This window comes from Rhinolophus ferrumequinum, chromosome 25, assembly GCF_004115265.2.
Source record: "Rhinolophus ferrumequinum isolate MPI-CBG mRhiFer1 chromosome 25, mRhiFer1_v1.p, whole genome shotgun sequence".
Taxonomy (NCBI): domain Eukaryota; kingdom Metazoa; phylum Chordata; class Mammalia; order Chiroptera; family Rhinolophidae; genus Rhinolophus; species Rhinolophus ferrumequinum.
In genome coordinates this window covers 13,064,239-13,080,252 of record NC_046308.1, presented here as the reverse complement: position 1 = coordinate 13,080,252, position 16,014 = coordinate 13,064,239, and the positions used below count along the sequence as shown (strand labels likewise).

General features: G+C 48.1%; 1 protein-coding gene across 6 annotated transcripts in view; it reads left to right on the top strand.

The window, feature by feature from the left end:
• The first annotated feature begins 9,352 nt into the window (after positions 1–9,352).
• PXN (paxillin) overlaps positions 9,353–16,014 on the top strand; it is a 44,040-nt gene continuing 37,378 nt past the window's right edge. For 3 of the 6 annotated variants that reach the window (XM_033097702.1, XM_033097699.1, XM_033097696.1), the window contains exons 1-2: positions 9,353–9,519; positions 9,998–10,036. In XM_033097702.1, the coding sequence (XP_032953593.1) occupies positions 9,507–9,519; positions 9,998–10,036 (52 nt within the window). In that variant the 5' untranslated portion in view covers positions 9,353–9,506. The remainder of the gene's footprint in view (positions 9,520–9,997; positions 10,037–16,014) is intronic. The other 3 variants (XM_033097703.1, XM_033097701.1, XM_033097697.1) reach the window with 1 other exon arrangement.

Below are 16,014 nucleotides of genomic sequence, written 5' to 3'. Positions count from 1 at the left end.
CTACTTGCGGGGTATTTCTAAGGGAAATTTCTATAGGTGAGATTGCCTGCTCAAAGGCCATACATATTTTGCATTTTTAGCGGTTCCCTCCTCCAGCACTGTACCAATGTATTCGCCCGCAAAGCCACAGAGAAGAGCATCTGGAGAATGTTGGATGTGTATGTTTGGACGTGCTCTGCAGTTTTCACGGAACTCTCCCGGGTTAGGGAGGGGAAAGGGAGGAGGGTGAACTCATATCCAGTTCTAACGCTTGTTTGTTCTCTAGTTCCTTCCCAGGCAGACAGCAGGGAGAAGGGGCTGGGTTGGGTGAGGTAATCCTGACCCTCTCCGCCTCCTCTGTGTACGGGAATATCTTTGGAAATATCAGCCCCTGATGGAACCAACCCTTAACCCACCCTCCCACCCTGTCACCCAAGCCAGCCTGGACCCACTGGCCCCAGGGGACGGAAAGGCTGGACACTGAGGAATATTTCAGCTGGGAAAGGGTCCTCTGGCCCCTAAACAATTTTCTCAGTGTTCAAGTCACTACAGGATGTCTGCAAGAATCCTAGCTTCTCTAGGTTAAAAATATCTCATGCCCGAGGGGCCCTCAGTGTCTGTCTCAGAGGAGACTGGCTCACAGCTCTCCATCGGTGGGGGAATTAACTGAGGCCAATTGATTTTGTTCTTGCGTAGTTCTGAAGCCAGAATTTCTGGGTTCAAATCCTCACTCTACTATTCATTAACTGCGTGACCCTAAGCCACTTACTGAACTTCTCTGTGCCTCAGTTTCCCTGGCTGTAAAAGGAGTGTCAGGATCACATCTATCTTAGAAGCCAGTGGGTCTCCACCCTAGCTGTACATCAGAACAGCCTGAGGGAGATTTTTGAAATCCTGATGCCCAGGCTGCATTCCAGGCCAACTGAATCAGAATTTCTAAAGGTTAGTTCTGAGCAAAAAAACATATTTTAAAGCTTCCCAGGTGATTCCAATGTGCCACCAAGGATGAGGCCCACTGCCATAGAGATTTTGTGGGTGTCAAATTAGATAATAGAGGAAAAGTGCTTCTGATAGTTCCTGATAAAGAGTTAAATGCTTTAGTGGGGGGGTGGTGGGACCAATTATGCACGTCTAGGCGGTAGTCAGGGAAGGCTTCCTGGAGGAGGGTGTGGCTGACCTGCGAACTGAAGGAGGAAAGGAGTTAACCAGAAGAAAGAGGACAGGACACTTTTCAGCAAGAGTAACGGCCCCTGCAGGGGTCTCAAACCAGGAGAATGTGGCCTCTTGGAGGAACTTGAAGTCATTCCCTTTGACTAGAGCTGCAAAAGGAGAAAGGGAGAGTTGGGAAGAAGGCACATTACACTGGGTCCTCTAATGAGGTCAAAGATCATGGAAAATCACTGGGCTTTATTCTGGCATCATGAAGAGTGTAAGCAGGGCAGTGAGTGACCCAGACAGTATTCTCCCCCCAGATTCAGAGGCAGCAAAGCCTTTTCAAGACACTCTGCTCAAGCCAGCTGGGGAGCTTGAAGTTGTCAAGGGGCTGTGACACGCCCCTATACTCCCCTTCATGAGCCAGTATATGGATTCTGGAGTCAGACAGTCCTGGGTTTGAATCCTGACCTTGCCCTTTCGTACCTGTGTGGCCTTGGGCAGGTTACTTTATGAGCCTCAGTTTCCTGGCCTGTAAAATAGGCATAACCCCTCTCCCCATGACTCTTTGTGAGGATTAAATGAGATAACATGGTGCTACCCATATGTTAAACAATAAATATTCCCAATAATAATTATATGGATAATTATTAATATGATTAATAATATTCACTTCCTAGATTCTGCAACCCCTTCGTGACTGGATAAATCCCCAAATCTGTACTTTTCTCTCCTAGCCCTAAAGTCCCACTTGGGTTCTCCTGTGATAATTATAGCTATAATTTCTCAGGGCTTTTCCTGCAATTTTGTTGTTGTTGAATCCACATAACAACTTTAGGAGATATATGTTGTATTAGCCAGATTTTATAATTCAGGCAACTGAGGCTCAGTGGTTAAAACACTTACCCCAAAGCACCCAGCTAATCAAACCTGCAGAACTTCAGGCCCATTGTGCTGAAGAGAAACGGAGGTTCAGGGAGATGAAGTATCATGCCCAAGGCTGCATGGTTGGCAGGTGGCAGAGCTGGGATTTGAACCCTTGTCTGCCTTAGGACTCCTGGACCTTAAAGGGTTGCCCCCAGAGGACTTGAGAGCCTGCTAGGACCCACTCTCTGGGTCACCTGGTTCATCCTTGAGACAAGCACAGCCTTTCAGTCTTGGCTGCCCCTATTCTGGGGCCCTCTGCATACTTTTCTGAACTCCTTCTGGAATGCCCTTCCCACTGCTTCCCATTCTCCAAAAATCAGGTCAGAGTTAGCTCTTTTCCAGGAAACGTTTTCCAAGCCTCATTCGAATCACTCTTAAGCAGTTGATTTTTATGTTAATGTTTGCAGTGTCAGTTTTCTAATGCAGTTGTATTTGGTTTTGAAAATATTAATGCATTCTGGGAATAGGTAAACTTGCATATATGATTCGAAATTCCAAAGATTCCAAAGGATATTTAGTGAAATCTTCTTCCCACTCCTGACCCCCAGCCACCCCATTCCCCCACTCCCACTCCCTGCCAGGTGACACTAGTGTTTACTTATTCTTCCAGAGATGTTCCAGCATGTATAACCATCTTATAAACAAATATATTGTTTCCTACTTTCTCCGCAAAGATGCACATGTTACACACACTGTTCAGTTTTATTTTTTTTAGATCTTGGGGACTGTTTCATACCAGTACATAATGAGCTTCCTCGATGTCTTCTGTGGCTACATAGTTTTCCATTGTAGGACTGCATGCAATTTATTTAATCAATTCCCTACTGATGGACTTTTGGGTTTTTTCTAGTCCTTTGCTCTTAAAAACAGCACCTCTGCTAAGAACCCTGTACTCGAATCTTGTTGTCATCCTGGAAAGCTCTGTGAATGGCCTGTGTTAGAGAAAGGATTGGGCTGGGTGCCAGGATATTGGGGTTCTCCACCTGATCCTGCAACTAACTCCATGACCCAGTCCACTCAGCTCTTTGTACCTTGGTGTCCGCAGCTAGAATGGAGCATCCTCTATTCTAGACACTGGTGAACAAGATAGGCACAATCCCTCACCTCAGAGTGCTGACATTTTCACGGGGGAGGGAGAGACAAATAATAAACAGGTAAACAAATAAATACAGAACATAAAGTCAGAAGTTGAAAGTAAATAAAGTAAACCAGGATAAGAGGATGGGGTCTAACGGGGATGGAGAGACTTTAGTTAAAATGTTCAGGAACCACAGAGGTGACATGTGAACTGAGACCTCAATGATGAGCAGGAACAGCCATGACAAGATCTGGGAAGAACGTTCCAGAAAGGGGCTCATACCTGCAAGTCTCCAAAGTCAGAACTAGCTTGTTATGAATGAGGGACAGAACAGAGGCCAGGGACAGAACTGGAGTATAATGAGCAGGGGAGACTGGTAGAAGACAAGATCCAAGGTATATCCTCGGAGACCCTGGTGAAGAGTTTGGATTTTATTCCAAGGGGAATAGGAAACCACTGGAATGGTTCAGCAGAGGAATGAGGATGATACTTAATACACATTTTAAAAACATTAGGCTGTGACCCTGCCGTTACCGTCCTAGGAATGTATGGAAGAGAAATGAAAACATATGTCCACACAAAGACTTCTATACGAATGTTCATGGCAGCTTCATCCATAGAGGCCCAAACGAGAGAAACAACCTATCAACAGGACAATGGAGAAACCAACGGTGCCATATCCACACAATGGAGTACCACTCAGCCAGGAAAAGGAGCAAACTCGGGTGGCTGGTTTGCTCAGTGATTAGAGCGCAGTGCTCATAACACCAAGGTCGTCGGTTCAATTCCCACATGGGCCAGTGAGCTGCACCCTCCACAACAAGACTGAAAACAACGATTTGATTTGGAACTGAGCTGTGCCCCCCCACAACTAGATTGAAAACAACGACTTGACATGGAGCTGATGGGTCCTGGAAAAACACACTGTTCCCCAATATTCCCTAAAAAAAAAAAAAAAAAAAGTTAAAAAAATAAGAAAAAGAAAAGGAGCAAACTCTTGATACAACAACCTGGATAAATCTCAAGAACACATTGAGTCAAAGAAGCCAGACCTCCCACAATCTAAAAAAAAAGAAAAGAAAATACATACTGTATCATTCCATTTATATAAATGCATTATAGAAAATATAAACTAATCTATAGTGACAGCAAATCACTGGTTACCTAGATCCAAAAGTGGAGGGGGGTCAACTGCAAGGGGCACGAGGGAGTGATGGAATGTTCTGTATCTTAATTGATGTGGTCGTTACATGGGTGTAAATATCTGTCCAAGCTCATCAAACTAGTCTGCTTGAATGGGTGCATTTTACTGGCTTTAAATTATGCCTCAATAAAGTTGTTTTTTCCTGAGTGTGTCTCTGCTCCAGCTTAACTTCTTCAATTACACAATACTTTTGGGGAGTGATCACACATCAGAAGCTCTCAAATTCCAGTGATGATTTTTGCTGTAAGTGAGAACCCACTGTGCTGTAACTTACTTAATATTTTCATGTCAATGACCCAATTTTTAAAACTTAGTCTCATCCTGAACTATATTGGTTTTATGTGCTAGTTAGTTATTTTTCTAATATGCATAAATACATAACTATTAAAATAAGAAATCTTTGTCCATGTACCATTTACACATCTCTCATTGCATTGGTGGCACTTGTACCACATTTGGGGGAATTCTTCATGGGGTCACCCTAAAGTATTGTGTGTGAGTTGGTGCACATGAAATATATTGTCTATTTATCTAGATGCAGTTGTTATGGAAAGCACTTCGTCAGCACCCAGCAAAAGGACTAACAATAGTGCACATAACCTCTAATACAGCACTTCCACTTCTAGGAATCCATCTTAGGAAATAATTGAGGATGTATCCAAGATTTAGCTATAAGGAACTTCTTCTCAGCATTGCTAATTATAGTGAAAAGTTGGAAATAACTGAATTTAGCCAGGGAACTGGTTAAGTAAATGCTGGTACAGTTATCCTGGAATGCTATTTCGCCCAAAGAAATGATGTTTTAGAAGAATATTGAATGCCATAAAAAGATGTTCACAAAATAGTGTTTAGTGAAAAAAAAAAAAGCAGGTTTCAAAGCAGTGCACAGAAATATAAAAATGCATATTTAAACATTTTATATATGTGGTATAGATATTTATATGAGTATATGTGTGTAAAAGAATGGCCTAGAAGATTGTACCACTGGTCATTAATTTTTTTTGGATTATGGATACTTTTAATTTTCACCTCTTAATTTATCTTACTTTTTTTCTAAATTTCTTCCGACAATGAATAACTATTGCTTTTGTAAAAAAAATTTCCACATCTATATTGTAAGTTCTGGAATTTATTCTCCTAAATCTTTTTTTCCTCCTTTAATCTCCTCTTTCTTCCCAACAACAGTTAGTGCAGTGCTAAGCTTATTTCTTTAAGTGGTATTTAATAAATGTTATTCACACAGCATATTTTTATTGAGTACCTACTGTGTCTTCGGCCCTGTGCCAGGCACTGGGGTAGAACAGTGAATAAGACAGATGTGGTTTCTGCCTTCCTTAAGTCTAGAGTTTAATAGGAGATGGACGGGGGCAAACAATGAATGCATAAAAGTTATTTAATTATAATTATGATGAGTGCTTCCAGGGCGCTAAATAAATATCTTCATATGCAGGAGCCCTGACAGTCTAGCAGGTGAGGAAATGGTTTTCTGAGCAAATGGCTTTTAGATTGAAATTCCAAAAAGTAATGAGGACAGATAACATTTAAAGCTATGCTGTGTGGTAGCCAGTGTGGTAGCCACTAACCACATGTGGCTACTGAGCATTTGGAATGTGGCTGGTCAAACTGAGATGTGTTATAAGTGTAAAATACGTACCAGATTTCAAAGACTTGGTACGAAAAAAAGTGAGCGATCCCATTGATATTTTTTATATTGATGACATGTTGAAATGATAACATTTAGGATATTTGGGATTACATAAAATATATTAAGATTAATTTTTTCTGTTTCTTTTTTTACCTTTTTAAGGAGCGACTAGAAAATTTTAAATTACGTATGTAATTTGCATTTTGTTTCTAGGGGTCATCCTATGATGACCCTGAGAGGTAGCTATTATTAATCTTTTTTCTGCAGAGGAGGAAACTGAGGCACAGAGAATAACTGGCCCGAGACTCATCGCCAACAGGAACATAGCTGGGACTCAAACCTATAGTGGAGTGAACCTATAGGTGGAGTCAGTCCTATAGTCTCTGCACTTAACCTCTAAGGCACACTACTGAGCAGAGGTGCCCGGGGGCTGGGACAGGAAGAGGCATCCAGAACCATCCAGGCAGAAGGAACAGCACATGTGAAAAGATAGACATTCCATGGACTAGATGGGTCTCCGTGCCTTTGGCCATGGAGTGATTCTCTCAGTGGATCTGCTTTCTTGGGGGATGTTTCCTCACCATGGGGACCCTGAATTCAGTTTTGACAGGGCTGTCTACCTGCCCCATCAATGTCAACTAATCTTTAGGAAGACGCGAAAACCTGGATTGAGTCAACCAAGTCTGATGGGGATAGGAGTCCCAGAGGGGTGGAGGAAGAAGGGGAGAAAATGGAGTTTAGGGGCTATATAGGTACATGAGGAAATCCCAAGTAGGGGCCTGAATGTTCAAGGTCACCAGCACTGAACTCTGAAGCCTCTGTTCTCTTTAGAACTCCACCCCCCGGGGCAAAATCCCCTGCTCAGTTGGTGTCTCAGTTTCCCCTCCAGCGAACATTGCTTTGAAAAAGAAAGGTTTGAGACCTTTGAAAAGTGAACAAGTACGTGCCCTGGGATGGGTCTAAGGAGTAGCAACGTCACCTGGCAGGCTTCCTGCACAGGCCTCAGCATACACCTCCCCAGGTTCAAATCCCAATTTCCCTACTTACGAGCTCTGAGACCTTAGATAGCTCAGTCTCTCTCTGATCTCAACTTTTTCAACTGGAAAAGGGGATGATAGTGGCCATCTCCTAGTCTTGTGGTCAGGAGTAAATGCAAAAAAGCATGGCAAGCACCCAGCCCAGAGCCTCTTCTTTATATTGAGAGTAGCTGTTATCAATTGAGAATTCATTTGACCTCCTCTAGAGGAAACGTGACATTGCATCCCCATTGTAATATCATCCTGCATTACAGCATTAGCATATTGTTCATCCCAGAAACTCCAGGGCCTAACACGGATTTGACTATTTGTGGATTCTTCTTTCTGCTTCTCCCAGCTTTAGCCCAGTGTCTGATGTAGGACAGGTGCCCCTGCAAAACCCTCTGTCCTCCCGTTATCATTCCTCACTTTGTATTCCACGCTGCAATTTCTTTTTGGTGCTTCCAATGCTCCATGGTCTCTGTCTTGCCTAGAGGATTTTGCATATGCTGTTCCAGGCAGCTGGGAATGGTGTGAGGCTATTCATCCTTCATACTGGTCTGTTTGCTCTTCTGCCTGTCCCTTTGGACTATAGACCCCAAGAAGGCAGGCACCATATCAGTCGTATTCATCATTGTATCTCCAGCCCCAGCAGAAGGTCTGTACAGAGTGAGCACCATTAAATATCTCATCATTGAGTGGATGAATGACTGATCTCACAGCTTAATCTTCTGCTTCTTCTATTAAACTGTGAACTTTCTGAGGAAAGGGACTGTGGTTTGCTGTGTTCCAAGTGTCAGGCACAATGCCTGCCAGTCATCTAGCAGATATATATTGAGTACCTACTATGTGCCACATACTAAGTATGGCTATGTGGTGGACATAAGTGGACATGGTTTCTACCTCTACATGCTTTTAGTATGGTAGGGAGAGAGAGATTAATCAGATAATCCCACCACTAAATGGAAATTGTAGCAGTGAGGAGTGCCTACTCCTACAAAACAGAGGTACTGTTTTGAATGCCTACAAAATAGAGATACATGAAAGTTGTTGAAATGGCATGAGATAGAGTGCCTAGTTGGGGAGCAGTCTTAGCTCTTGAATTTTAATTTAGGAGGATGTGGCAGCCACGGAGATGAACTGCTTGGTTCCACTTTTGAAAGAGAGCTTGTTATCCAGCTTGAGGAATGACAACTTCCAGATGTAAGGCCTTTCGGGCCAGGTCACACACTTCCTGGGCATCCCCAGCCGATGGCTGAACATGGTGGGGAATTGGGGCCTGGACACTTCTGCCCAATGAGGACTCCTCTAATGGGTTTTTGTCCTGGGGCTCCCGGTTGGGTTGGCCTATCTTTGTCAGATCTGTGCCTCTCCTTGCTCTATCTTGTTTCTTCCCCTTTCTCTTTCACAGGCCACCTATCACAGCATCTGCTTCCTGGAGGACCTGGCCTGACCCAGGGGGGCCTTGGGGGCTGGATTCTTGTGGGAAGGGGAGCTTTGAAATTGTGCTTAAAGGGCATTTTTATATAAAATCGACAAACTACCATTGCCCATTCCAAAGTGTGAGGAAGGGCTGGTAGTAATAACTACTTCTATAGAATTTAGATAACATACTGTAGTTACATAGTATCTGGAACTCAATATAATAATAAATGGCAGCTGTTATGATTATCTGATTTCTGAGCCCACGGAAGCAGGCTCTGGGTATATCCACCCTATAGTTTTTCCTTTAATGTGTGAGATGGGGTCTCCTCTGCTTCAAGAGGAGTTTTGGAAAAGTCTCCCTCTGGTGAGGATGGACATGTGAAAGATTAAGGGACATATAGCCTGGAAAGTATTGAATCTGGCCCCAAAGGTGGGCTGTGGCGAGCTGCACTACCATCGGCCCAGAGGGCGACCCCAGGAAAAGTCCTCCAAAGGTTCCTGACCTTGCTTGGTATTGATTTAGGGTCCTCCTGGGAGGTGACATACTGGGAGACAGACAAGTGGACAAATCTGATTCTCCAGTGGACAGACATGTGATGAGTGGGTGACTGATGATGGACAGACACAGGTCAGACTGTGAGATGCCAAGACAGGCGGATGGATCTGTCAGCCACACGGTGAGGCATGTGACTTTGAGACGGACAGAAAGACTGACCGGAGGGCAGAAGACCTGGGAGCCGCCCACCTGCTGGCTCGGCCAAGAGGGGGCGCCGCCGCCCCGCCCAGCGTTGCCCACCATCCAGGCTGGGTGCGCGCTCGCGGGCCGGCGGGGGGCGGGGCTAGTGTGCGCACGGGGCGGAGCCAGCATGCTCGCGGGGGCGACTGCGGGCGGGGCGCGGCGCGCGTGCTCGCGGTGGCGGCCGGGGGCGGGGCGCGCGGCGGGCGCGGGCGCGCGCGGTGGCGGCGCGTTCCGTTCCGGCCCAAGGCTCGCGGTGGAAAAGTTGCGGGTCGGAGAGAAGCGGCCCCGGGACAAGCAGCGAGCACGACGCCGAGCCGGTTCCCGGCGCCTGCGGTCCCGCCATGGACGACCTCGGTGAGTGAGCGGAGGGACGAGGGAGGAGGCGGAGAGGGGCGCGCGGCCCCGGGCCGGGCGGGCGCGAGCGAGCGGTGGGTGCTGCGGGATCCCACCCCCGGTGGCCTGGCTCCCCGCACCGGTCCCTGCTGGCTGGGGTTCCGCGGGGCCGGGATCCCAAGCTGGGCCTGAGTCCTGGGTCAGGCCGGCCCTGCTGCGGTCCTCTCAGCCGCCACCCCCCCGCCTCGGGGACGGCCCCACCTCCGGACCCCAGACCTCGGAGACCCACCCCCATCTCCCAGACCAGTCCCAGGGACCAGCGTGCACCTTAGGGACCCGCCCTGCCTGCTTCAGAGGCGAGATCCCCAGTGCCTGGACCAGACCACCTCTCTACCTACGGGACCCTACTTCACACACGCTCCCCCACCCCCACCTCACGCAGGGACTGCCCGATTAGGGGAACAGCTGCCTAATCTCACGGCTGGTCCCTCAATTCCAGGATCTGCTCCCACGCCCTCGAGGACCGATCCCACTTCAGGTATAGCTCCTCCGAACCCACCCCTTTCATGTCACTAGTCAAATTCACAAGTTAGAGATGAGCCTCTGATGACCACACCTCATACAAAGACAAGTTTCCCATGTGCCCCACTAATCCCCTGTTTCAGGTCTGGTCACCCTGTGTCATGGACTGGTCACTCCATTTCACTGACTGCCCTCTCCCCTCTGTGGACCAGCCTCTCCCCTTTCATATCCTAGACCAGCCTAATCCTAGAAGAGTAGCCTAGGGGAGACATGATCCTTTTCCCACTCCCAGACTGGTAAAATGCCAGGGGAATAAGGAGGGAAGTGGGCCCCAAGTTATGGCCATCTTTGAACTTGTCCTGGCTGGCAGAGTCCTCCCACCCCCTCTAGCATCAGACCCTGCTGGAAGCCACACAGGAAAGCAGGACAGGATGCCCAGAACAGAGTTTTACTGTTTTCATGTTATTGGAGCTCCAAAACTACTCTTTTCAGTCCAGTCGATTTGGTGTAAGGGCAGGGGAAAGTGTCTCCTGGAACCAGACACTAAACCCAAGGGGGTTGGTGCCAGGGTTCTAGGAATGCCTTGAGTGGCGTGAACCCTGCAGTGGGAGGATTCACTCTCCCTCCCCTTTCACGCCTGTAGCTGGAGGGCCTCTGAGCTGGGGAGGTAAAGAGGGGGGAAAGTTTCTTCTCTGTAGGAGCCTTGTCTTCCCTCTCTGGACTGTGGGTGGCTTATGTGATCATTGATGTTTTCTCTGTCCCAGGCTCTGAGGAGGGGATTCATCAGACAGAACTGACCAGCCTCCCCTAAGCACACAGGGCCCTAAGTTAAGACTGGCTATTTGTAGGCAATGGACTTCCAGGAGGAGAGGGAGGAGGGCTGGGGTTTTACTGCTTCCTGGCAGCTTCCTTCTGGGACCAGCCCCCCACTTCCAAGAGATCCTGGAGCTGGGGATGGTGTACAGTCCTGCCTGTTTCGCAGAGTGTGATGGCTGCCAAGCATAGTTATACCTTTGGGTCAGGTTTGGCACCCATTTTCCAACACATTCAAGGTTGGCATGGCTTCCAGGCAGGTATTTTTTTTTCACATAAAAATAACTAAGCTTAAAGGAGGTTTGGGGGTTATTTTTAAAATCAGGATCTGAAAGTCTCAAGGCTTTCCCAGTGGGAACTGAGGAGCAGAGTTACAGTTTCTCAAATGTTGATGTGGTTCTGTTGCTTCTGCACAGTCCCTGTGCTGTGTGCAGGACTGAGAAAGTCTTTGTAGCTTTTGCAGTTGAAGTCCTGAATTCCTGCCTTCTGACAATCTTCCATTTAGGGCCAGGAAACTGAGTTAGTCTCTGAAAGGAAAGAGAGTGTAGTGGCAGAGGGGATTGTAAGATTTGAAATTTGCTGTTTATGCAATACTTCCCCGTACCTCAACTTGTCCAGTTCTCACAGCCACCCTTTATAAGAGCCCCTTAGGGCCACTGCTGTCGTTTACTACGCGCCTTTTACAAATTGAGAAACTGAGACCAAGAGAGGTTGATTCACTTGCCCAAGGCTGCACAGCCACAAAATGACAAAACCAGGACTAGAAGCCCAGTCCCTAGCTCCTAGATGTGCAGCTCTTGTGTACCAAGAGGCCTTTCTTCCTGAGGAGGGGGCAAGCCTCATGTGAAGGAGAGGTCGCAGCAGGGCGATGGCTGCCACCTGTAACTTCTGCCGCCTTCCACCCCAGGCTCCCCAGTTGTTTGGATCCTGGCTGCCCAACTTCCTTGGCCTAAGCTCCCAGGGGGCCAGCCACGCCTGGCTGGCCTGGCTGACCGGAGCCTGGGGTGGGAGGAATGGGGCGTGCAGGAGGGGAGGGGAATTTGCCTGTGTGCCCAGGCCCCATCAGCTGTCTGGCCGACTGCTCAGCACCGTGCCCGTCAGCTGTTTTCCTTAGTTAGGGGAGACACAAAGGCCAGCCCACTTGTTTTTATTTTTCTCCTGAGTGCGCTCAGCTGTGAACCTCTCAGTCCCTGAAACCAGGGAGAGCTTACAGTCTGTCCTGTGGCAAGGCCAGAGGGGGCAAGAGTCTCCGCTGTGACTTTGTTTCCTGGTCTAAAAAAAATCGGAGAACACTTTCCTCCCCATAGCTAGGGACAGACTCACCATGTGCTATTTAATAAGTTACAAATTTATAGCTCTTTGGGCAGAAAAACATAAACACAGCCCTTCCCTGTGTGTTCTCTCTGCTTTGTGCTGCGGGGTGGCTGCTGGTGGCTTTTCTCATTACTGTTTAGACGATGGTTTGGCCGGGAGTTTGCCCTGTTCGAGTTCTGGCCGGAGTTTCCTGGACAGAGTTCCCACAACACTGAGATGCACTCTGATTACGTTTTCTGACCCAGCTCCTTGCTTTCCCCTCGTTCTGGTTCCTAGTGCACTTGGGGGGGCCCGTGACCACAGCTGTGGTCCAATAATGATCACTCCTGCTCGATGGGAGACAGGCACCGGACTCAGCGCTTTATGCGTTTCATCACGGTCATTCCGAGAGGGAGGTGTTTTATCTCAGCTTTATAGCTGCAGAAATCTGAGCTCTGGGAAGTTCACTGGGGGAGCTGGGATTGGAACTCAGACTGATCTAATTCCAGATTTGGTCATCTTAATCATAACAAGGTAGTACCGTGTTTTCCCGAAAATAAGACCTAGCTGGACCGTCAGCTCTAATGCGTCTTTTGGAGCAAAAATTAATATGAGACCTGGTCTTACTTTACTGTAATATAAGACCGGGTCTTATATAATATATAATATAATGTAATATAATGTAATGTAATATAATATAATATGATATAATATAATATAATACCGGGTCTTATATTAATTTTTGCTCCAAAAGACGCATTAGAGCTAATGGTTTGGCTAGGTCTTATTTTCAGGGAAACGCGGTTAAGTGATTAGTGACTAACCAGGGGGATGAGCCATGAGGCCTGTTGAGTAATTTCTAGTTACCTTGAAAATTTCTGCCGTGGGAATGGCCTCAGCAGAGGGTGTGGGTCCACTTCAGGCTTTGATAGTTTTGCCTTCCCCATCTCACCCAGAGGAAACAGCCAGCTGTTGGCAATGTCCTGTTGCAGCTGGAATTTGGACATGTCTTCTTTCAGCTTCTCAGCAGTCTTGACCCTCTGGAAAACAGTGCCTCGTTGTCTTTGGGGGTATTGGAGGGAGCAGGGGAGTTGCCTGGGGCATTCTGGGCTATGGAGCCTCCCTGTTTCCATGGAAAGGCTGGACTTTGGACTTGCCTGTCTGTGGTGCCTCTGTGTATTGGGCCAGGGTCAGGGCACCCAGCTGCTGGGCCTGTGGCAGAGGCACTCCTGGAGTGATGTGGGCTCTATGTCTCCTGGGCTGTACACTAGTGAGGGGCAGAGCTGGGATTCAAACCTTGGAGTGTCTGAGTCTTAGCAGGTGCCCTTTCTGTGGTGCTGTGCCAAGCTGTCTGCTGCCCGGGCAGCCACAGCTCTGTGGGGAAAGGTTTGGGCTGCTGGAGGCTGTGGTTTTGAGGTCTTCCGAGGGAGCATCTCAGTCTTCCTTTCTTCCAGCTTCCCCAGTGATGGCCTGGCATTGGTGAGGTCGGAGGGGCCGATGGAAGGCCAGAGTTACCGCGGAGGTGCTGAGCAAAACTCTTCCTCCCCTTCGTCATCCCGCAGGGAGTGTGCTGACTCTCCAAAGCTTCCCTGGGGCCCTTACCTTGTTCCAAGGTCAGAGATGTTGGAAAACCTTCCTCTAGGCTTCACTCTCCTTCCAGCCCTTCCCTGGGTTGTCCTGATCTCAGTGCCTCCATTCGTAATAACAGGCATCTGTAGAACACTTTTCTTTTTTCAGTGTTTACTGAACTCTTTCTGTAATATTTACTGAGCACTTACTATATGCAGGCCCTGTGCTGGGCACCTTACACACATTGTTTCCTTGAATCAGGTGGGCCATATGAGGTGCAGGTTTTATGATTATCACAAGTACCTATTTTACAGATGACAGAACAGGCACAGAGGGCCCACTTGCCCAAGTTCTATAACTAATAAATGGCAGGGCTGGGATTTAAACCCGGGCCTGGGCTTTAAATGTGGAGTCGAGCTTGCAACCATTCTTTACCCTTTAGTTCATGATACTGGATTGGATCTTGGTTGCCTGTTGGTTTGATTTGCTTCAAACAGGTTGCCTGTTGCCCGTTGGTTTGATTGCTTTCCATTTTTAGGAGGCTAAAAACCTTCTCTGTCCCCTTTCTCCCCCACCCCTTCCCACTCTCTGTTCAGTCTCCTACTTCGGTTCTTCTCCTGTTCTCTGTGACTTCCCTCTCCTTTGTTCTTTCTTGGGGACTCAGGAAGGGATGCTGGGCAGACCCCTGTGGCAGCGTCTCCTGCTCCGTGGAGGGCCCCACTTCTCTTCTACCTGTCATCAGTCCAGTTACCTGGGACTTCCTGCAGAGCTGTGGAGGAGAACCTGGGGCGGTCCTCCAAGGTCGTCTCCTACTACTCCTTCTGGGTGGAATCAGAAGCCTCCGTGCCCCCGCCCCATACAAACATGCTCCTTTGTTCAAGTGTTTGTACATGGCTGCCATTTGGAGCCATCCCATTTCGAGGAGGAAGTCGTCGACGACTTTTAGTATATGTGCTGCCGAAGTGAGCACAAGTCGACGACTTTTAAGGTGGAGAACTGAGGATGTCCTGCGGGAGGAAGAGAGGGAGAGGAAAAATTAGGAAGCTGAGTTTTTCCAGGAAATCTTGACAAAGCAACTGATTAAAACGGGTGTCCAGTATCGGAACTCTTTGCCTGGGACAGGCCTGGAATCTCCCCACAGCCTCCCGGGCCCACTTTGCCTTTTCAGGTGGGGTCTTGTTGGGAGTCTCACACATGGCCTCCAGTGTGTGTTCACGTCCTGATAAGTCTTCCTGCTAATGGGTGGATTGCCTAACCAGTGGGGCTCCGTGCCAGTCTCTCCAGGGAGGCCTTGGATGTTGGGCCAGTGGCAGGCAGAATGTGTGGTTGGCCAGGCCCGGCAGAGCTCCGGTGGCGAAATTTTCCCTTAAAGACGGCCTCCTAATGCTTATTTCTTTTGTGATTGTGGTATTGTGGTTTTATGGGGGAACATTGTTATTGTTAGGTGCATACTAAAGTATTTTGGAGTAATATGATGTCCGCAACTTAGATTTAAATGATATAGTAAAAAAAGGGAGATAAATGTATGTGTGTGTGTATAGAGAGAGGGAGCGAGAGCAAGCGCACACGTTGTTATACACAGTGGCGACCTGTGAACGACTGGATCTCGGGGGAGGGTATTCGGGTGCTCATGGTTAGGGTTTTCAACTTTATGTATTTAGATATTTTCATGACAAAAAGTTGGAAAAGAGAATGAAAACCCTGCGTTTTCATATTCGTGGGCTCAGACTCGTTCAGCCACTGTCATCTACCTGTGGTTGACTGGAGTGACTCAGCCTCCTGTGACGCGCAGGTGCTGTAAAGACGGGGTGGGCAGAGACCGGAGCCCAGCGGGTCTGTATGATGGTGATTGGTGACTGGCAGCTGGGGGTGGGGGCACCCCGCCCCCACAACCCTGCAGAAGAAAGAGGGCCAGACTGGCCAGAGAGAGCTTCCACAGTGTGGAGGCAGCCTCCGGGGTTATTTTGGGTCTGGTGACCAGGGTCGGCCAAGGGGTTGCCTGGGTGGGATGCAGAACAAGGCTTTATAAAGGCAGAGAACAGCCTGTGGGCAGCTGGAGCCTGGGGGATGGGATGAAATGCCATTCAATTCACATCATGAGCCTCTTATCTGTGACCAAAGGAACACCACTCGCCTGTGGGCAGCATGGGCTGGAGTGGCCCCAGGCTCTTGCTTAGAGCTCAGACCTAATAGCTGTCCAGTTCTGCAGACGTCAGGCTCCTTCTCCTGGAATCCCCACTGCCAGGTCCCTCTTGTCTCGTTTGGTGTTGGCTCAAAGGTGGGCCACTTGGGTCTCTCATCTCTGGGAAAAATAGCTGG